Raw genomic sequence first — 22,633 nt, 5'->3', positions numbered from 1 at the left:
GCGATCCAAGCCGCGTGGGGCCGCGTGAACCCGTCAGGGTGGACTCGAGCCTTCGGTCAGAGGTTGGGGGCTGGAAGCCCGGCCCATACCACACTGGCTGGAAGACGGGCGGAGGCGCAGAGACGCCCCGGGAGGCCGGGCAGCGCTGGTCAGCACGCAGGCCGCACCCTCCTGCCCCCAGACGCCGGCAGGGCGGAGCCACGCGGCGGCAGCTCGGGCAGCGGCGCGCGGCGCGGGCTCGCGGCTGAGGCGTATGGGGCTACAACGGGAGCGGCTGCGCCGCCCGGCCGGGTCAGCGTCGTGCGCATGCGCGGACCCGGCGCCATTTTGGTGGCCGGGCGCGGAGGTGATTCCACACTGAGGGGAGCGCGGCGGCCAGGGTGGCAGTGGCAGCGTTCCTGGGCTCGGGTGTGAATCGCCGAGGGAGGAGGCGGTGGAGGAAGAGGTGGCGGCGGTGGCGGTGGTCGTAGCGGTGGCGGAGGAGGCGGGTACGAATCAGCTGCGGGCGGAGACATGGCCAACATCGCGGTGCAGCGAATCAAGCGGGAGTTCAAGGAGGTGCTGAAGAGCGAGGAGGTCAGAAATGAACTCCCGGACATCCCCCACCTCAGCCCAGGGCGGGAGGGCCCTTCCAGCCGCTATCCCGCTGTCCCCGGTAACCCCCGGGTGGCGCTCCTTGCGGCCGCCCTTCTGCCCGCGGGGAAGCAGCAGTCTCCCCCTCCTTCCGCCGCCTTCCCCTCCCCTCGCCGGGCCCTGGGATGGACGGTCTCGCGGGCGGGTGGTCTGGAGAGGAACCCGGTTGGAGGGGCAGATGGAGAAGGGGGCACTTCTCGACGGGGTGTGAGCTCTAGAGAGAGCCCCGAGGCTGTGGCAACAGCTGGAAGTGTGGCTGTAGGGTGGGGAGGGAGCAGGCCGAGCCTGAGAAAACCCGGGAAGTGGGTTGGGGGAAGGGGAAAGGTGGTAACTGGATCCGGAGAGCCGCGCTGCTCAAAGGCCCACACTTTTAAGGGTATTCTGGGTTATACCCTGTCTGGCCTCCCCTGTCCTTTACTTAGGGAAGGGGCGATGAGAGTCCGTAGGTATTGATGAAAGGAGAAGGACGTTCAGAGTTACTCCCTCTTAGTTGGATGTTGGGAGAGAAGGGGAGACATAATGGGATGCTATCTTATTTGGGTGGTGGTTAAGGGAATTTTCACCTGGCATAGGAAATTAATTCCAAATTAGACCATTATTTCATTTTCACTTTACGCCCATTCCTAGGCCTCTTTTCTCTTGACATCTAGAGCTTTTTGACTGGGTAAAGGCAAGTAGTTTGATGTGTTAAAGACGTTTAAATATTTTTAGCTAGGAAAAAATAATAGAGTTTGTGAGTAGCTTGTTTCAGAATGTTGTTTACAAGTTACAGATCTGAGAGTCTTTCCTAAGACAATGCCTCTGTGACTCTGTTGTGTTGTACCATGAAACTTCATTATGATGTCCCTCCTAGTTAACTTGATTCTTACTTTTGAAAAACAGCCCTATTAAAAACATGGGGTTTCACCAGATTAATACATTGTTATATTTTTTTATTAAGTGAGTAGGTTTATCCCAAAGTACCGTATTTGAAATGGTTAAAAAATATTTTGTCTCAAGCTGCTCTTGAGTCCTGCAGTATTTAAATACTCTAGTGTTGACCACGTCTTATTTATATAAGATATTCAAAATGTTCTAGTAATTTGATTCAAAACTGTGGAAGTATCCGTAAAGTTTTTCATACCGAAATCAACAAGAATGCTAGGTTGTTTTTCCTCCTTGGATTTAACAAAGATTAAAAAGTAGTACTGAAAAGGTTATTTTTTTTAAGATGTCACATACCATTATTGAATGTTATCATTGCTATTTGTATTTTTCTGTTATGTTGGTGCTTTGATAATCTTAGTGATTTGTGAAATTCAACATTCTAAGTATGTCATGAGTAATTGACGTAAGTCTGATAGCACTTGAGCTTTATTTGTGCCACTGAATCCACAGTGATTATGTATCTTTCTAATTAGAATAATTCTTTAAAAATGTTAAAAAGTGACAAATACTAACAGATTTATTGAATGTAGTAGTATGTAAGTAGTGATCGGTTTTACAGAGCATGTGTATGAACTCTGAGTTGTGTATTTGTTCAAGTGCCAAAACTCTGAATGGAAGGATGACTTTGTATTTTTGTGATACAGTGCAGAAATAGTCATAAATGTCTGTACTGATAAACAGTGAAACAATAATTCTAACTTTTTATTTAATAAGACAATATATTCCAGGATAGTTGACATATAGATTCTTAATGAGACATTGCAGCTCATATTGTTACCAAGAGACTAAAACATTTCTTCTATAATATGGTTATACAAGCCCAAAACTTAAAATAAGACTTCTAATGCCTTATTTTCTATTCTTAAAAGTGGTAAGTTACTGTTCTTGTAATTCATATGGTCTCTGCTTTTTGTCAGGTGGCTTTTCACCATGATATTCTTATAACTTAATTTGAAGCTTAAGAGATATCTTGTATTGCTCTACTAATGCATATTGTTAAAATAATACTGCTTTTAATATGCGAGAGATGATGAAGCCTTGTTTCAAGTGTCAGTGTTTTTTAGAGGAAGAAAGAGGAAACGCAAACAAATTATTTTAAGAACAGTACCTTTATAAATCTGGAAGGAAACTTCTTCCAGAAAGTAAGTTGCAAAGAACATTTAGGAATGGATCAGATAATTTAATCTTGGGATATAATCAGTAAATACCTTTATTTTCGCCAATATTTTATTTCATCGCTGTTTTAGGAGGCCAGGTTCTATAAGTGGATTATGTTTATTATTTTCAACTCATTGAAGGACTTGTAGTACAGTCCATGTGTTTTCTTTTTAAGTGTGTAAATGCAGTGTTTTGAGTGGCTGGTCAAGTAATCAGGTATTTCATCATGTCACCTATGTAAATCTCCAGTTTACCAAAGTTTATTTCGTACGCTTGTGTTTACTAAGAATACTGGTTGATTTATGGACTTTTTTTTTTGGCCTTTTAAGTGCCTTTGTAAAGATAGCTGATATTTGCTGAATTCTAGCCTAAGAAGTTAGAAGTAGCCGTTCTGGGAGTGTGGAGTTAATTAAAATATAGCTTCAAGATAAATCAGATGTGAGAAGTAAGGTACAGAATAGTGTGGAGGAGGCCGCCATTTGTGTCAGAAGTGGGGAAATACGTGTATTTGTATAGGTGAAAAATTTAGTGAGAAATTGGTAAAATTGGTTGCTTCTGGTAGGAAGTTAGGGTGTCCAGGGCAACAGGCATCAAAAGATCCCTTTTGAATTTTGAATCATGTGAATATGTTATTTACTCAAAATCATAAGTGAGGCCCCATCTTGGCCGTTTTTTCCTTGAGACTGTCTTGGGAAATCTGTTCTATATCTGTCAGATAATAATTTTTAAATCTGAGTGTGAATTTTAAGTAATGTTTCAAAGTTGCTAGGAAAGGAAAATTGATTTAAAGTAGATTTCCTAGTTCTTTTCTGAGTTGAATTACATAAGTGAATTGATTGGGAGGATATAATAAAACCATAATCTGTATTCATGGGTTCTATTATTTACTAGTATTAATTATTACTGCTGTTGACTAACAACTGTTTGTAGAGTGGCTCTCAGTACCATTTGTTTATACAGTATTGCTAATTCTCAAGAACAGGTCTTTGAATTAAATTTCTTATTTCTTAGATGGGGAAATTGAGATTCACAGAAGTTAAATTATTTCTCTACAAATATATAGTTTTGGATTTGGATCTAAGTTTGCTTGTGGTTATGTTGTACCACACTGTTATGACTTGCCAAGGATAGGCATGGTTTTAATTGTTTCAAAATATTTGAGCCTGGTTTGTATTGCTGGTTAAAGGATTTAAACACAACTAATTTGTTAGTTTAAACATTAAAATAATTATTACCTGTAATTAACTTAAATATTTACTTGGATTTCAATATGTAAAATATTTTTAAATTTAAAGCTCAATGAATTAAAATATCATTAAATCAGTGTACAGACTCTTGCTTGTTCTTGTTCTATGTGGTACCTGTAGTTTTTTCATATTGTAGCTGCACTTTGCTAACATTTTCTAGGATTCTCATAGGGAGTATTTAAATCCATGGCATTAACAAATTGGTTTTATGAAAACTGCTATTGTGTAAGTTTTCCTTAAGCATTTAGGTGGATTTTTGTATCTATTGTCATTTTAAATTTAATATATTTGATTAAGCTTGATCTAGATTATTCTTTGTAGAACTAGTTGCAAATCTTTAGAAGATAGTCTCTTGATTTCTGTAGACCATGATTTTTCAGCCTTGGCACTATTGACATTTTGGGCAGATAATGAATTCTTTGTTATAAGTGGCTCTCCTGTGCATTGTAGGATGTTTAGCAGTAACCCTGACTTCTATCACTAGATGCCAGTAGCACAGCCCACCCTCTCCTCACCTCCTTACTCTCCCTGCCAGTTGTATCAACTAAAAATGTCTTCAGACTTAACCAAATGTTGAGAACCACTGCTGTAGACGAAACTCACTAGAAGAACGTTTAAGACTATTAACTATGTAAGATGTATAGTATAATTTATCTCAAAGGTGAATGGACAGTAAAGGTACAAAAATTATATAGCATGGCTACTACTAGCTTTGAAAGTTCTGGTTTTGTTTTTAAGACTTTGTTTCCCCTTTATAAACCACTGTTTATCTTTTTCTTTTAAACCTTATCCTTTTTGGTTTAAAGAAAAAGGTGATGAAATTGCCTGCTAAAAACTGATATAACCAGAATTTGAACAGTTTTTTAACAGTTTTTAAGTGGCTTGTTTTTACAGTTACGTAAGTTATAGTTCTGTGTAACTTATTTAAGTAGTGTGCCTTATGGGGTTCTGGGTGTGGGTTGAGCAAGGAAAGCTTATAGATTGAGGGGGAAAAATATCAAAACCTGTCCAAGTAATAGTGTAAGAGGTGCATTTCTTGTTTTACTATTATAAAGACACTGCTCTCTGTCCATCAGGCATAGATTTAGACACATCTGGGATCCCCTGGCATGTCATGCTTTGTAAAGTACATATATTCTTATTTTCCGGTAAATATGTTAACAACAGTTATTGAACGTATTAACCATAGCGTGAAAAGACTTACCTGTTTGGAGAGAGATAAAAATGTCAGATGCAGAGAGTAAATGCTGTAGGAGTTCTGAGGGTATGTGTATGGAGGGAGGTTCTTGAGCTGTGTTCCAAAGGAAAGTTAAGACTGACCTCAAATTTCAGAAGACAATTCCAAAAGAATTAAGGAATACTGTAATTTATAAGTGAATGATCTCTTCCGTAGGCACCCGAATTGGAACCAGGGATCAGAGATTATTGATAAAATTGGGCAAGAAACACATTTACATATTTAGAACAGAAAGGTTGCACAGCTCTGATATACACATACATAGTTGTGGAGTTAGAGCAGCTTTCTAAGTTTCTTCACTATCTTTGGGAATAAATACCTTTTTTCATATCAAAGTAAAATGTACATACAATAAAGTATGACCAGCACCCATATCAAGAAACAGTATTACCAAAACCATAGACACCACCTAACTCACCCCTTTCCCGTCACTTTCCTTACTTCTAAAGCACAGATTAGCTTTGAGTATATTTGAGTAAAAGAATTGCCATAGGAGTATATAATATATGATTTTTTTAATTTTGAAAGTTTTCAAAAGATTCCTTCAAAATCTTTGTTCAGGGCCAGCCCAGTGGCATAGTGGTTAAGTTTGTCCACTCTGCTTCAGTGGCCTGGGGTTCATCCGTTCAGATCCCAGGCGTGTACCTACACACTGTGTATCAAGCCATGCTGTGGCAGGTGTCTCACATATAATGTAGAGGAAGATGGGCACCGATGTTAGCTGAGGGCCAGTCTTCCTCAGCAAAAAGAGGATTGGTGGCAGAATGTTAGCTCAGGGCTAATCTTCCTCAAAAAACAAAAACAAAAAACATAAAAATCTTTGTTCACAAAGTGAATTAATAATGTTTTAGAAAATGTGTTAAAATGCATTGAATATTAGAGTTGAAAGAGACCTTAGATCTAGGCCAAACTCCTCATCTTAAAAATCAAGAAACTGAGGCCTGGAGAGATTAGTTGTTGCTCAGTGACACAGATCTGGTTAATGATGAACCCAGGCTTTTTGCATTCCTGGACTCTCCAACCATTATATATGGTTGCGTTATGGGGCTATCTTTCTCATAAATGATACTATAAAAGCTGAATGCTAATAAAACTTTTAAGTACAATTTGTGACAGTTTAATGTTGATTGTTGTTTTTAAGTGGTATTTTGCTTTTCTTTCTTGGTGTGAGAGCTTAAATTTACCAGGAGGCAGAGATATTTAACTCCTTAAGCATAGTACAGTAACTTAGTGATTAAGAATGTGGACTTGGCAATTAGATTTGCTTTGAGTACTGGCTTTTTTCTGTTTAACACCTGCAGCACTGACTCTATCTCAGTTTTCTTATCTGAAAATGTAGAAGATTAAGAGACTCTTTACAGTACTTAGAGCAATGCCTGGGACCTATTAAACATTTAGTAAATGTATAGCTGTTAGGATATCAAAATTAACTACACTTTCATATTCTGCTTATTGTTCTTGAATCCTAAAGGTTTCCTTCAGTGGTTTAGTGATAGCTATGTGTGAATTTGCCTGAAGAAAAGACGTAAGATGAGGGGCTTTAGTGCTTCTGATGATGTTTCTTTGTCATCTGTGTGCAAACAACCCATGGGACTGGTGGCCAAAGGGAATACAAAAGAAGACATGTGGGCCTTGTTCTCAAGGTGTTGGTTAATCATTTCTTTAGGAGACAAAGATAAGTTGGAGAAAAGTTTGTGTTAAAATGTGACCTTTCTAAGTGAAAAAAGTAAATTATTTGGAAGCCTTTCAGATAATAATAGAGTTATGGGTTATTTTGGATTTCTTGAAATGGCTGTGATCTCCTTGAACTGGACCAAGGAATCCAGATTCTAATCCTATGACATGTAAAGTAATCTTAAATCCCCTTGTAAAATTTATTTTAAAATTGTATCTTGGAAGCTAGAAAGTCGTGGGTCACATCCATCTGACATCCATGGTGTTCATTTATGTAATTCTGAAAAGGTGAGAAATGAACTTCATTTCATTCAAAACTGTGTGCTTTTCCTCTCTTTAGTTCTTTGCTTCTATGGCAAATTTAAAGTATTAATTACCTATAGTTGAATGCCTACTGACATTTTATATATATGGCAGCCTTATGAGATTGATGTTATTCTATTTTATTACAGATTAGAAAGTTGCAACTCTGAAGAAATTAACTTTTTTTCTCATATCAAGTAACTTGTTGATGGAAGAGGAGTTTGAAACTAGGTCTCTTGACTCCAAAACATTTACAGATCATGATGGAAAGAATAGTGTACAATTATATCTGCTGCTTGCTTCCTGTTCGTTATTTTTAAATATTTTTTTGAAAATTATGAAATATTTTACACTTAGTTTAGAAAATAATATAGGAGCACCTTTATATCCATGGTCCAGATTTAACAGATCTTACCCCTCTCATACTGGGTTAAGTCCTCTCCCCCCACACCCACTCCCTTCCCCCAAGAAATAAAACAAAACATACAGACAAAGCTCACTTTGCAACTTTTCCCTTTTCTCTTCTCCTCCTTTCTTGGAAGTAACCACTATGCTGAAGTTGGTATATATCCTTCTCATTCATATTTTTGGTTTTACCATTGATAAACATAAACATAGTATTTTGAGTGTTAAAACACTTTGCAGTGTTTTAAAACTTTATTTAAAAAACTTCATAGATGATTATAATATTCTACATCTCCTGCAACTTTTCTTCTCAGCATTGTTTTATTGAGATTTATGCATTGTGACCATGCGTATTGCTCTATTTCTTTAATTTAAACTATATAGTATTCCATGTCACAGGTTTTTTTAATTCATCCTACTGATGGTATGTAGTTTCAACTTTTAGCTATTATAAAAAAAGGATGCATTGAACATTTATTATGAATGTTTTCTTGGGCACATAAGAGTTTTTCTAGGAAGTGGAATTGTAGTTTCTGAGTGTGTTTGCATCTTCTGCATGACTGGACATTGCTTCATTGTTCTCCTGATGATTGTATCAGTTTACACTTCCAGTAGCAGTGTTTAAGAGTTCTAGTGACCTGATGTTTGTAAGACTTAGATGTTTGTCAGTCTGATGGATGTGAAATGGTAGCTTATTTAATTTTTATTTCCCTGGTCAGTGGAGATATTAAGCATATTTTTGTGTTTATTGGCCATTAGGCTTTCTTTTGTGAATTTAGTGTTTGCATTCCTTACCCACTTTTAAAAATTTGGATGGTTTGTATTTTTCTTATTGATTTATAGGAATTCTTTATGTATTTACATAATTTTGTCTGCTTACGTTATGTGGCTTGATTTTTAACTTTGTCTTATTTTATGCTCTTTTTTTGAAATTGTGGTAAAATACACATACCATAAAACTTACCGTGTTGTATATTTTTAAGTGTACAATTTCAGTGACATTAAGTACATTCACATTGTTTTGTAACCATTACCACCATCTATCTCTAGAACTCTTTTCGTCTTGTAAAACTCTTTTCATCTTGTAAAACCTATAAACACTAACTCCGTACTTCTCCCATGCCCAGCTCCTGTCAATCATCATTCTACTTTCTGTCTCTCAATTTGACTACTCTATTATACATTGTTTGTTCTTTTACGACTTGCTTATTTAATTTAACTTTGTCATATCTTTTGTCTTGCTGAAGTTTAATCTTAAAGTAGCCACATTTTTTTATCTTTTCCTGTATGGTGTGCTTTTTGATTATCATAAAGATATTCTTCTATATTTGGTTCTTAAAAGTTAATTCATTCCTTAACTTCTGTGCGCAGGCTTTTATCTCTACCATATTGTATCAGCAGTGATAATAAAACATTTGTGCTTCGTTTTTCTTAAATCATTCTGTAGTAGTTACTTCATTAAAAAAAATTTATATAAAATATATTGCAGTTTATGCATTTGTCTATTGGGCATTTGATTGCTTCAGTTTCTTGCTGGTGCACATGTGAAGGATTTTGGGTGTATATCTGAAAGTGGTATTACTAGGTCATCGGGTGTTTGGATGAGATTTTAGGTGGTTATATATGTCAGACATTTTTTTATATCTGTGGGCTTGACCATACTTTGATTATATCCTTAGGGTTTACTTAGGTGCTTTATCTCCATCTGTCCATAGGAACTGTAAGTGAGGGTAGAGACCTATTTTACTGATTTTCAGTTCTCCATTGCTTAGCACATTGATTGGCAAGCGAGAGGCACTTGTCTTCCTGAATGAGTTTAAGGATTTTCTTAAGCTCCAGGGAGCTCACCTCCAACCACTATGACAGTAATACCTTTTGTCCTGCTTCTGGGACTAGGAAGAGTTGAATGTGTTGATAAAGGTAGGCTCCATGTGAAGTTGGTGTTCTTGTTCCATGTAGGTGTTGATAAATCAGTCAAGTCCTCAGTTGGGATGAATATAATGTCCAAGCCAAAAACTGGGAAATAAGATGGTGGGAAGGGACTCCTTTTGGTTTATTTTGTAGTTTTCCCCTTTCAAGATCTCAAGAGGCGTCTGTTTAATATTATATGTGACGTCATCTGGATCCCTATGGTTTAACTATTTAGTTTAATTCTATATTTTTCTTAATTTATTCAACAAATATTTATTGAATGCCACCTGTGTTGTTAATAAGATAGACATGGTCTGTGCTGTTATAAAATAAATTATGATCTGGTAAGGCAGTGAGACATTGAACGGCTAATTATATGCGTGTGTTGACTTTAAGTAAGAACTGTGGGGGTGGAGTAACCTAACCTGAGGGAAAGAGTTCCTTGGGGATAACCCTTAAACTGATTCTTGGGTTGATAAATTGGAATTTAGTCAGTCATACATTAGGATGATCAACTCTTAGATGCAAATAGAAAGCTAGTAATCATTATATAGTCAAGAATGTAGAACCATTTAATTGCTTTTCCTTTTTAAATAAATAGCCAATTTCTGTGAATATAAAAGTTAGAAATGGGGGCCGGCCCCATGGCCGAGTGGTTAAGTTCGCATGCTTTGCTTCAGTGGGCTGGGGTTTCGCCAGTGTGGATCCTGGGCACGGACATGGCACCGCTCATCAGGCCATGCTGAGGCGGCGTCCCACGTAGCACACCCAGAAGAATCTACAACTAGAATATACAACTATGTACTGGGGTTCTTTGGGGAGAAGGAGGAAAAAAAAAAGATTGGCAACAGATGTTAGCTCAGGTGCTAATCTTTAAAAAAATTAGAAAAATAAAAGTAACATGTTCACTTACTATTGAATTTTGGAGAATACAGGAAACTATATTAAAGTAAAAATTATCTGTAATCCCACCCTCAGGGATAATTTTTTTCTTTAAAATATTTTTGTCTATGAAATATTTCAAATATACAGAGATACATCTTAATTTTGTTATTTCCATCCATTGTTTTTTCTTTGTACATATAAGAGCTTTGAATATAATTCCCATGTAACTGTAAACCCAAATCTGTAATTTTTAATATTTTTTAGTCATTTGAAGCTGTTTTTCCCTACTAGATCTGAGCTCCTCAAGAGTAGGCATCATGGTTCATCCATCTTTGTATCATCAGTACCAAGGGCTCTTTAATTTATTTAACAAATGGTTGAGGGCTCCTTCTATGCTAGGCACCATGATATGTGCTGGGGATATAATGATGAGTTGGGGCAAGGGAAGACAGACAAACAAGTGATAAATGCAATGCAGAGAAACAGAATAATATTGTACACATGAAAATAATTGGTTGTTTTTGACTGAGTGTTCAGAAAAGGCCTTTCCTAGGATTTTAGACTTAAATTGAGATCTGAATGATAAAGCCATCTCTATAGAGGAAGAACATTCCAGATTAGAAGAAACAGTTAATGTAAAGGCCCTAAAGTAGGAATGAATTTGCTATGTTTAAACAACCAAAAGTAGGTTATTGTGGCTGGAGTATTGTGGGTAAAGGGGGAGAATGCTGCAGGATGAAGTTGGAGATCTAAGCAGGAGCCAACCACATAAAACTTCCTAAGTCCAAAGTAAGGAGCTTGGATTTTAAATTACTCTGGAAGCCACTTGAGGGTTGAAAGCAAAGGACAAAATTTTTGTTTTTAAAAGACCACTTTGGATGTTGTTTAGAGAATGAATTGAGATTGAAGATGTAAGGGAAGAGAATTTAGAAGTTAGGGGTTGAGTTTGGCTGGACGTACCAAAAGAAATGGTAGTGGGGGTTTAAACAAATGGGAAAAGTCTGACGGGCAGTATCCCAGATTTGCTTGGGTAGCAGCTTTACAATGTTAATAGACTACTTCTTTCAATTTGCCGTTCTTAAGAGTTTGACCCTTGTCCTTAAATTCTCAAAATGGCTATTAGAGGTCCAGACAACATGTCTGAATTTCAGAAAGGGAAAGGCATAAGGCACATGCCAACTGAGTTCGCTCCCTTTACAGAACTTTCTGAGAAGCCTCATTCAGTGAGCTCTGTTTTTATTTTTTTATCCAGGATTGTCATAATCTGTGCTTGGTTTAAGGGTGGCTAGGAAATGTATTTTATAGCTGAGCACATTGTTCCCCAATTAAAATCAGGATTTTGTTAGTAAGGAAGAAAGAGAAAGGAAATTGGTTAGGCAGCTTGCCGTGTGGCAGTGGGGAGGTAGGAATGAATTCAGGAAGATCATTTGGGAAGCCTTTCTAGATAGCCTAGGCAATAGATGATTATAGTTTGGGGTTAGGATTGAATAGGGGACTGAAGAGAAGTAGAAGTTTTTTTAATATGTTTTGAAGGTGGAGTCACCAAAGCCTGCTGATGGTACAGAGGAAAAGTGAAAAAGCTGGAAAAAACATTTAGATTTTTGTCTTTAGCAACTAGTTAGATGGTGGTGCTAATTTCTGAGGTGGGAAAGAGCAGGAGGAGCACATTGGGGATGTCAAGGAAGATTAAGAGTTTTCCTTTGTTCTTGTTAGGTTTTAAGGTGGGGAAATAAACAATTAAATATTGTGAGTCTGGAGTTCAGATGTGGAGAGAGATTTGGGCATCATAGAATGTCTATTTAAAGTTTAGACTGAGTGACTTAGCTCTAGGAGAGTTTGGTTTGAAAAGGAGGGGGCCTAGGGCAAAGTCCTGAGTCCCTAGCACATTTTAAAGTTGAGCAGATGAGAACCAGCAAAGGATAAGGAGAGGGAGCTATTAGTGATCTATTAGGAAAACAAGGAGAGTGTGGTGTCATTGAAGCCAAGAGAAGACGAGTTCCAAGAAGAGAAAGTGGTCAACTTTGTCATGCTGCTGAATGAAAGAAATGACCATTGAACTTGCAGTGTGGTAATCATTAGTGACCTTGACTAGAATATTTTCACTGAAATGGTGAAGATGATTGTTTGATTCAAGTGGGTTGCTAAAAGGAAGTTAGGTGAGGAACTGGCAACTATGGTCAACTTTTTAAAGGAATTGTGCTTTGATAGAGGAATAGAGAAGAGGGGGAGCTGGAAAAGAAAATGGCTTCAGAGATCTTTTTAAAATTTTCTGTTGGGTATTAGAGTACGTTTGTGTGTTGATGGATGGGAAAAATTGATTATGCTAGAGAGAGGTGGAGTTGAAGGTCCAAAGTCCTTGGGAAGAACAGAGGGGTGGTATTCCTAGTGTAAGTAGAAGGATTAATCTTTAATAGGAGCAGAGACACTTAGGGTAATGCTGTTTCCATTTGGGATTTGTTGTCTTCACTTGAACGTGAGACCAATTAGTGATGGTTGTGTTTTTTCCCCAGCAATGTTGCTTGGGCCAGACACAGGAAGATAGATTTTTTTTTTTAGTTAATTGGGGAATGAGTTTAGCATTGGGGCTTTGCCATGTGAGTACATTGAAGGAAGAAAAGCATCAAAGTTGTCAAGAGTATTTGCAAGGGAGTGATTATAATGAATGCACGTGGAATCTAAACTGGTTAAGGAGGGAAGTGAGGTCGTTAGAGGTGATTGATAATGAAGAAAAGTGTTGATGTTTCGATGAAGCCAGCTAACAGCTGGGTTTGGAGTACTAAAGTGAATTTAATCTGAGGAAGTTGAGAATCTGAGAAACTGGAAATGGATTTCGGAAAAGGTGCAGTTTTGAGTAATGACAAAATCAAGGGTATAACCATGGGGATAAGAGCTTACTACTACTGTTTATCAGGAACACAGACAGTTCTTGTCTTCTTGGTCTTCTATGAAAATTTGGAAGAAATGTGCAAAGATGACAAATGTAAGCAACGTTCTCTCATCAACCACAGATAGCTTTTGATATTAGCATTCTTTTTTCTTTTTACCAAATAAAGATCTTAGTATGTATACGGTTTTGTATCTTTTTTCTCTTAATATAGCTTGTGTTTTCTTCATGGCATTAAATATTCTTTTAAAGTTCTTTTAAATATTAAAATTAAATTAAGTAGTATTTATATATTTAATATTTAGTATTACCTGACTAAACCATTCTTTTGTTGAACACTTGTAAGTTTCTGTTTTTTCCCCACTACATATATACTGATTGGAATTATCTTTACATAATAATTTTTATCTGAGTTTATTTCTTTAAGATAGATTTCTGGAAAAAAGTTATGGGTCATAGTGTCTGAACTTTTCATGTTCTTGTGATCAAAGTGCTTTCTAGAAAGGTTGTTGGAAATTACTCTAGCAGTGGCACTGCATGAGACAGCCTGTTTCATCATATTTTCACCACTAATACAATCTTCTTCTTCTTCTTTTTTTTTTTTTGGCTGAGGAAGATTCGCCCTGAGCTAACATCTGCTGCCAATTTTCCTCTTTTTGTATGTGAGCTGCTGCCAAGCATGGCCACTGACAGACGAGTCGTGTAGGTCTATGCCCGGGAACTGAACCCAGGCCGCCAAAGTGGAGTATACTGAACTTAACCACTAGGCCACTGGGGTTTTTTTTTAAAAGAAAGTCAAATAAAAAAATTAACTGTCCCATTTTATCTGTTCCTTTTATTTAATTTTTTCAGAAAGTTTTCAAAGGAAAAGTTGAAAGAACAGTATACTTGTGTCTCTACTACCTACATTCAGTAATTGTTAATATTGCTATTATAAAAGTAATTCACTATGAAAATCTTGGGCATCCTTCTCCTAAAGATAACATTCTTTTACATAACCTATGTATGATTATCCTACCTAAGAAAATTGTTAATTCCTTAATGTCTAATACACATATTTCTCCAGTTAACTAAAAATGTCTTTTATAGCTTTTTTCTTTTGTTTTCTTTTTTCAAAGCAGGCTCCACTTAAGGTTTACAAATTGCATATAAATGTAATTTTTAGTCTTTTGAAAGTTACAGTGGTTCTCTCACACCCGCCCTTCTTTTTTTCCTCACTGTCTCATTAGTGCCGAAAATCCTAGAGAATTCCTCATAGTAGTGCTTTAACTTATATTTCTTTTTTTTCCCTAAGATTTTGTTTTTCCTTTTTCTCCCCAAAGCCCCCCGGTACATAGTTGTGCATTTTTAGTTGTGAGTCCTTCCAGTTGTGACATGTGGGACGCCGCCTCAGCATGGCTTGATGAGCACTGCCATGTCCGCACCCAGGATTCAAACCTGTGAAACCCTGGACCGCTGAAGTGGAGTGCGTGAACTTAACCACTCAGCCATGGGGCCGGCGCCTGACTTATATTTCTCATAAACTGAAAGTTTAGATGTATGGTTTTGACTAGATTCAGGTTAAACATTTTTGGCAAAAATACTCCAAGTGTGATGTTGTAGACTTGATATTGAATCCTATTAATAGATGTGAAATATCAGGTTGTTTCACTGTTAATTATGCTAGATCATGTGTTTAATTGCTTGATTAAGATGGGAGCTACAAGATCTCTTGGTAAAGGTATGTTTTATTCCTTTTGCAATTAGCAAGTAAATTGTGAGTTAATACTTTGGTATCTTATTCTCAAATTCTCCAACGTCCTTTCACCTAATAAAGATCATCATCCACCATGATCCTTGCCTGAATCAGTTATTTCATTAGGGGTTGCAGAAAGTTGATTTTCCTAATTGTCAACTTTACATTTACTTAGCTGGAATTCTCCTAAACAGGAGAGCGTTCTATCATCAACTGGTGTAATAGTCATCTCCAATGGTGACAGATGATTTTCCCCTTTCTCTTTTATTATCATTATCAGTGTGTGGATGTCTTAGTCAGCCCAGGCTGCCATAACAAAATACCACAGACTGGGTGGCATAAACAGTAGAAGTTAATTTTCTTACGGTTCTGGATGCTGAGGACTTCAAGCCTCAGGTTTAGAAGTAATTTGAGATTTATCCCTGTTTGAAATTCTTGTGGTTAAAATAACATTTATGAAAAATACATTTGTCTTTGTTAGATTTTATAGAAGTTTATCTTTAGGTGGAAGGATTAAGTGGTAGCAGTGATGGCCGATATTCTTATCTTTTTCCTTTTTTAAGGAAAATATAGTTTTGTCTCAATTTTAGATACATGTTCTTTGTCAAATTAAGACCTGTATTTGTCAAATTAAGACATTTCCGAATATATATTTTGATAAAAGTTTTTATAGAATTAAATCATTCTTAAATTCTTGAAATAAACCCCTCTTGGTCATAGTGAATAGTTTAGATTTGTTATAGTATGTTAACCAGAATTTTGTTTAGAATTGTGTATCTTTTTAGTGAGACTAGCCTCTATTCAGAATGTGCTGGGTAAGTTTGGGGAATCAAAGCCATATTTGCTTATAAAATGTGTTTATAATAATTCTATCCCTTTTATTGTTTTGAAACAGTATGGAATTATTCTTTGTAAGTTGGGATATATAAGAGGTGGCTTATTTATTTATTTATTTATTTGTGAGGGAGATTTGCTGTGAGCTAACGTCTGTTGCCAATCCTCCTCTTTTTTACTTGAGGAAGATTAGCCCTGAGTTAACATCTGTGCCAGTCTTCCTCTGCTTTGTATGTGGCCTGCTTCCACAGTATGGCTGATGAGTGGAGTAGATCCACACCTAGGATCGGAACCCACAAACCCTGGGCTGCTGAAGTGGAATGTGCGGAACTTTAACTACTTGGCCATAGGGTGGGCCCCCCCAGGTGGCTTTTTAGAGAGTGATTGCTAAAAGACATTTTTTGTGGATTTTTCTTTTTCTGTCTTAATGTTGTGTTCATGTTAAAAATTTTTGTCAGTTTAGGTGTTTTAAAAAAATCTCTGGGGGCTGGCCCGGTGGCAGAGTGGTTGAGTTTGCAAGCTCTGCTTCAGCAGCCTGGGGTTTGCAGGTTCGGATACTGGGTGCAGACCTACCCACCACTCATCAAGCCATGCTGTGGCAGCGTCCCTTATACAAAGTAGAGGAAGACTGGCTCAGATGTTAGCTCAGGAAGAATCTTCCTCAAGTGAAAAAGAGGAAGGTCGGTAACAGATAATAGTTTAGGGCCAATCTTCCTCACACACACACACACACACAAATCTCATAATACATTACATTTATTATTTATGATCTGTTTTTAATGAGGAGTAAATAGAGGGTACCATGTACCTCATTTTTAGATTTTCTTTTTCCTGCCTTTAATTTACTTATTCTCTGTTTTTTGTCAGTTGAGCCCATGATGACTTTTCTATTTTATTTTCTTTAATTTTATTTCAGTGGGTCACTGGTTCCATTGCTTTTCTTACCTTTTGTTTGTTTCAGTTCTTTAGTTTTATTAATTAATTCTTTCTTTTTTTTTGCTTTCAGTACTTTGTACCCTTTTAAATTCCTTCTTAAATTTTCTTAGGTGATATAGGAAGTTGGAAGATTAAAAAAAAGTTGTTTTAAATTACTTAAGGATACAGAGTCTCATTGTTAAAAATTTCCAAATATAGGAATATACAGAGTAAAAGTTTTTGACACCCATCCACCCTTTTCTTTCTCCTCTCAATCCTAATACTCTCTTCCAGAGAGAACCTTTAACAACTTTTTCTATGCATTTATATATTTAGAAAATATAGGAACTTTCAGGTTATGAATTTTCATAAATACAAACAAGACAACAGCCACACTAAAAGTATTTTAGCTCTGTGTGATGATAGTAGTTGTAAAGGAAAGTTTTTGCAGTATCACAAAACTTGTGAACAAAGAGATCTAAGAACAGCCTTTTGGCATGCAATGAGTTTGTAAGTAGATGAGTTTGAATCATTTAGATTTTTTTTTTCAAGATTTTTATTTTTCCTTTTTCTCCCCAAAGTCCCCCGGCACATAGTTGCATTTATTTTTTAGTTGTGGGTCCTTCTAGTTGTGGCATGAGGGATGCCACCTCAGCGTGGCCTGATGAGTGGTGCCATGTCCACGCCCAGGATCCAAACCGGCGAAACCCTGGGCCACTGAAGGGGAGCACATGAACCTAACCACTCGGCCACGGGGCCGGCCCCTAGAGTCGTTTAGATTTTGACAGGAAATTGTCATTAACTTTGATTAATAAAAATTAAAAATATATATCAAAAATAAATTTTTAATTTTGATTTTGTAATGTTTTATTATGCTATTTCTGAACAAATTACTTGAGTATTTTTATATGGCCATATACTGACTTCCCTCTTCTTTTTTTTAATTACCCTATGGTATGGACATGTTTTGTTGCCCGTTTTATTTACAAAGTAATTTTGTATTCCCCTAGGAGATGCTCACTTATTTTGCGAAAATGTATATGTTTGGGGCTGGCCCTGTGGCGCATTGGTTAAGTGTGCACGTTGCATGTTCTGCTTTGGTGGTCTGGGGTTCACCGGTTTGGATCCCGGGTGCAGACATGGCACCACTTGGCAGGCCATGCTGTGGTAGCCGTCCCACATATAAAGTAGGGGAAGATGGACACAGATGTTAGCTCAGGGCCAGTCTTCCTCAGCAAAAAGAGGAGGATGGGCAGCAGATGTTAGTTCAGGGCTAATCTTCCTCAAAAAAAAGAAGTGTTTGATGGGCTGTCCTTTTAAATTATCTTAGTGTACCTGCAAGCTTTTCTGTTGTATTAATTAATACATTACTTATTAATTCATTGGTTATTTGTTCATTTTATAAAGAAATGTTGACGTCTTTGGTTAAAATTATGTTTACCTTTTGTATTTCTGCTTGTTTTTCTGATGTTAGCCAAGGTATTATAGTATTTTTGATGTGCTTGTTGTTTCTCAGTGCTTTTTTAGAAGATATGAAATCAGTGCTTTTTAGAAGATATGAAATATGAAAGCTATTCTTCTCCTCAGACTTGTTGAGTTATTACCAATTCTTGTGTTTTAGACTTAAGTGTGTATTCCTTGTATGGAATGATTACTTGACTTTGTTTTTAGTATATGTAGTGACACATTTGAAGAGTTCAGTGACACGTAAATTTATTGTTGAAATTGGTAACTTTGTGCTTCTTTCATTCTATCTTCTTTTTTTTTTTTAAAGATTGGCACCTGAGCTAACAGCTGTTGCCAATCCTCTTTTTTTACCTGCTTTTTCTCCCCTAATTCCCCCAGTACATAGTTGTATATTTTAGTTGTGGTTCCTTCTAGTTGTGGTATGTGGGACGCCACCTCAGCGTGGCCTGATGAGCAGTGCTGTGTCTGCACCCAGGATCTGAACCGGCGAAACCCTGGGCCACCAAAGCAGCGTGCGCGAACTTAACCACTCAGCCACGGGGCTGGCCCCTATCTTCATTTTTGTTCTTCCCGTAAACTCTTTGTTTCTATAAAAACAAGTTGTAAGGTAACTTTATGTTAACAGAATGCATTTTATTTCTCTGAAGTAATTAAACTTTTAGTTGTTTAGATATATTAATATCATTAGGTAGTTGTCAGTATTGTAATATACTTGTCCTTCAAAAACTTATTTCACGCCTCTCTTGTGTCTTTAGATATGGTAATTGATTGGTGAATAATTTCGGATCCTCCAGATCTTGAAAATATTTTAGTGGCCAAAGGATAATTTTCATCTTGGCATTTTCTTTACTCAGGAATGTTAAATCATATCTTGTCTCTTTAACCTCACATATAAATGTCTTTTGTATTCTCAGTACATGTGAATCTCTTAAAAAATATTTTCTTATGCAAAAGTACCATCATTATTACATCTAACAAAATTCACTAAAACTCCTTGGTGTCATGTAATAACGTCCGTATTCACATTTCTCCGGTTGTTTTAAAGACATGCAAAAGCTTTCTTGCATTTTCATAATCTCCTTTCTAATTTTTATTCTTCAAATTTATTTTGTGTAGTTATAATTATAGTATAAATATGGTGTCCTGTTTTTTTCCTTCTCCCCAAAGTCCCCCAGTACATAGTTATATATTCTAGTTGTAGATCCTTTCTTTTAGTTCTGCACTGTGGGACGCTGCCTCAGCCTGGCTTGATGAGCTGGTCTGCGCGCAGTATCCAAACTGACAAATCCCTGGGCTGCCGAAGGGGAGTGCACAAACTCAACCACTCAGCCATGGGGCCAGCCCCATGTCCTGTTTTTTCTTCTGAACACTTGGAAGATTGGCCCTGAGCCAACATCTGTGCCAGTCCTCCTCCACCTTACATGTGGGATGCTGCCTCAGCGTGGCTTGATGAGCGGTGCACAGGTCCATGCCCAGGCTCCAAACCTGCGAACCTCAGGCCACCAAATTGGAGTGCACAAACCTAACCACTACACCACCAAGCCGGCCCCAAAAGATTTTTTTTTTTTTTACAACAGTCTTAGGTCTACCACAAAATTGAGAGGAGGGTAGAGAGGTTTCCCATACTTCCTGCCCCCACACATACATAGCCTCCCCCATTATCAACATCCCCTACCAGCATATAGGTAGATTAATTACAATTGATGCACCTGCGTTGATACATCATAGTCACCCAAAGTTTATAACTTACCTTAGGGTTCCCTCTTGGTGGTGTTTATTCTGTAGATTTGGACAAATGTATAATGACATGTATTCATCATCATGGTATCATATAGAGTATTTTCACTGCCCTAAAAGTCCTCTATGCTCTGCCTACTCACCATCCCCCAACCCGAGGCACAAACTGATCTTTTTACTGTCTCCATATTTTCCTTTTCCATAATGTCATATACTTAGACTCACACAGTATGTAACCTTTTCAGATCGGCTTCTTTCACTTAGGGAGGAAACTTAAATGCATATTACTATCTCTTCATGGCTTGATAGCTATTTTTTATTGCTGGATAATATTCCATTGTCTTGATGTACCACGGTTTATTTATCATCCATTCACCTACTGAAGGATATCTTGTTGCTTCCAAGTTTTGGCAGTCATAAATAAAGCAGCTGTAAACATACATTTACAGATTTTTCTGTGGACATAAGTTTTGGACTCCTTTGAGTAAATACTAAGGAGTGTGCTTGCTGGATCGTATGGTAAGAGTATGTTTAGTTTTATGAGAAACTGCCAAACTGTCTTCCAAAGTGGCTGTATAATTTTGTGTTTCCACCATCAGTGAGCAAGAGTTCCTGTTGCTCCACATCCTCGTCAGCATTTGGTCTTGTCAGTCTTCCAGATTTTGGCCATTCTCATAGGTATATATTGGTATCTTGTTTTAGTTTGCATTTCCCCAATATCATATGATGTGGAGCATCTTTTCATCTGCTTATTTGCCATCTCTGTATGTTCTTTGGTGAGGTGTCTGTTAAGGTCTTTGGCCCATCTTTTAATTGGGTTGTTTTCTTACTGTTGTGTTTTAAAACTTGAGGAAGATTGGCCCTGAGCCAACATCTGTGCCAGTCCTCCAGTGTATTTTTTATTGCAGTCCTTTATCAGATATGTCTTTTGCAGATATTTTCTCCCAGTCTGGCTTGTTTTCATTCTCTTGGCATTGTCTTTCACAGAACAATTTTTTATTTTAATAAAGTCTTACTTATCAATTAGTTCTTTCATGGATTGTGTCTTTGGTGTTATATTTAAAAAGTCATAGCCATACCCCAGGTTATCTAGGTTCTCCCCTGTGTTGTCGTCTAGGAATTTTATACTTTTGTATTTTACATTTAGGTCTGTGATGTGTTTTGAGTTAATTTTTCTGAAGGGTGTAAGGTCTGTGTCTACATTCTTTTTTTTTTTTTTTTTGGCATGTATAAATCTAGTTGTCTCAGCACTATTTGTTGAAAAGACTATTTTTGCTCCATTGTATTGCCTTTGCTCCTTTGTCAAAGATCATTTGACTATATTTATATGGGTCTATTTCTGGGCTGTCTATTCTGTTCCATTGATCAGTCTATTCTTTGGCCAATACCAAATTGTCTCTTTTTTTTTAAAAAGATGTTTTCTTTTTCTCCCCAAACCCCTCGATGCATAGTTGTATATTTTAGCTGAGGGTCCTTCTAGCTGTGGCATGTGGGACTCCACCTCAACGTGGCCTGACAAGCAATGCCATGTCCACGCCCAAGATCTGAACCAGCGAAACCCTGGGCAGCCGAAGCCGAGCACGGGAACCCAGCCACTTGGCCACAGGGTCCACCCCCCAAATCGTCTTGATTACTGTAGCTTTATAGTCTTGAAGTTGGGTAGTCAGGCCTCCATTTTTTTTTTAGTTCTTTGATATTCATCAGAGTTTTGTAGTTTTCCTCATACAGTTCTTATACTTATTTTGTTAAATTTATGCCTAAGTATTTCTCTCTTTTTGGTGCTAATGTAAATGGTATTGTGTTTTTAATTTCAAATTCCATTTGTTCACTGTTGGTATATAGGAAGGCGATTGACCTGTATAATAGCCTTGTATTCTGCAACCTTGCTATAATTGCTTATCAGTTCCAGGAATTATTTTGTCACTCCTTTCAGATTTTCTGCTTTGGTCATGTCATCTGTGAACAAAGACAGTTCTATTTTTTAAATGTGTACAGATAGGGAAGGAAAAAATAAAACTTCCTTATCTGTACAGCTTTTATTTCCTTTTCTTGTCTTATTGCATTAGATAGAACTTTCAGTATGTTGTTGACAAGGAGAGAGAAGAGGGGGGTATCCTTATCATCTACCTGATCTTGGTGAGAAAACTTTGAGTTTCTCACCATTCTGATGTTAGCTGTCGGGTTTTTTGTAGATATTTTTATCAAGTTGGAAAAGTCGCACTCTGTTCCTAGTTTACCAAGAGTTTTTATTGTGAATGGGTGTTGGATTTTGTAAAATAGTTTTTCTGCATCTATTAATATGATTATGTGGTTTTTCTTTTTTAGCCTGTTGATGTGATGACTTACATTAATTGATTTTTGAAAGTTGAACCAACCCTGTATACCTAGGATAAGTCCCACTTGGTTGTGGTGTATAATTCTTTTTGTATGTTGTTGGAGTTGATCTCCTAATACTTTGTTGAGGATTTTTGCTGTTTATCAGAGACGCTGATAACAGTCTATCGTCTTTTTTTTCTTGTCAGTCGTTTGTCTGGTTTTGGTATTAGGGTAATGCTGGCCTTATAGAATGAGTTAGGAAGTATTCCCTTTGCTTCTATCCTCAAAGATACTGTCAAGACTTGGGATAATTTCTTCCTTAAATGTTTGGTAGAGTTCACCATTGACACCATCTGGGGCTGGTG

The 22,633-nt window shown here is 37.3% G+C and overlaps 1 protein-coding gene across 1 annotated transcript in view; it reads left to right on the top strand.

Moving 5' to 3' along the window:
• Window positions 1-371: 371 nt before the first annotated feature.
• LOC124232957 (ubiquitin-conjugating enzyme E2 K) overlaps window positions 372-22,633 on the top strand; it is a 66,505-nt gene continuing 44,243 nt past the window's right edge. The window contains exon 1 of the mRNA XM_046649920.1: window positions 372-576. Coding sequence (XP_046505876.1) covers window positions 514-576 — 63 coding nt within the window. The 5' untranslated portion in view covers window positions 372-513. The remainder of the gene's footprint in view (window positions 577-22,633) is intronic.

Source organism: Equus quagga, unplaced genomic scaffold, assembly GCF_021613505.1.
Source record: "Equus quagga isolate Etosha38 unplaced genomic scaffold, UCLA_HA_Equagga_1.0 146_RagTag, whole genome shotgun sequence".
NCBI classification, from domain to species: Eukaryota; Metazoa; Chordata; class Mammalia; order Perissodactyla; family Equidae; genus Equus; species Equus quagga.
Note: the sequence above shows the minus strand (reverse complement) of the source record. Positions and strands in the feature narration are given on the sequence as shown.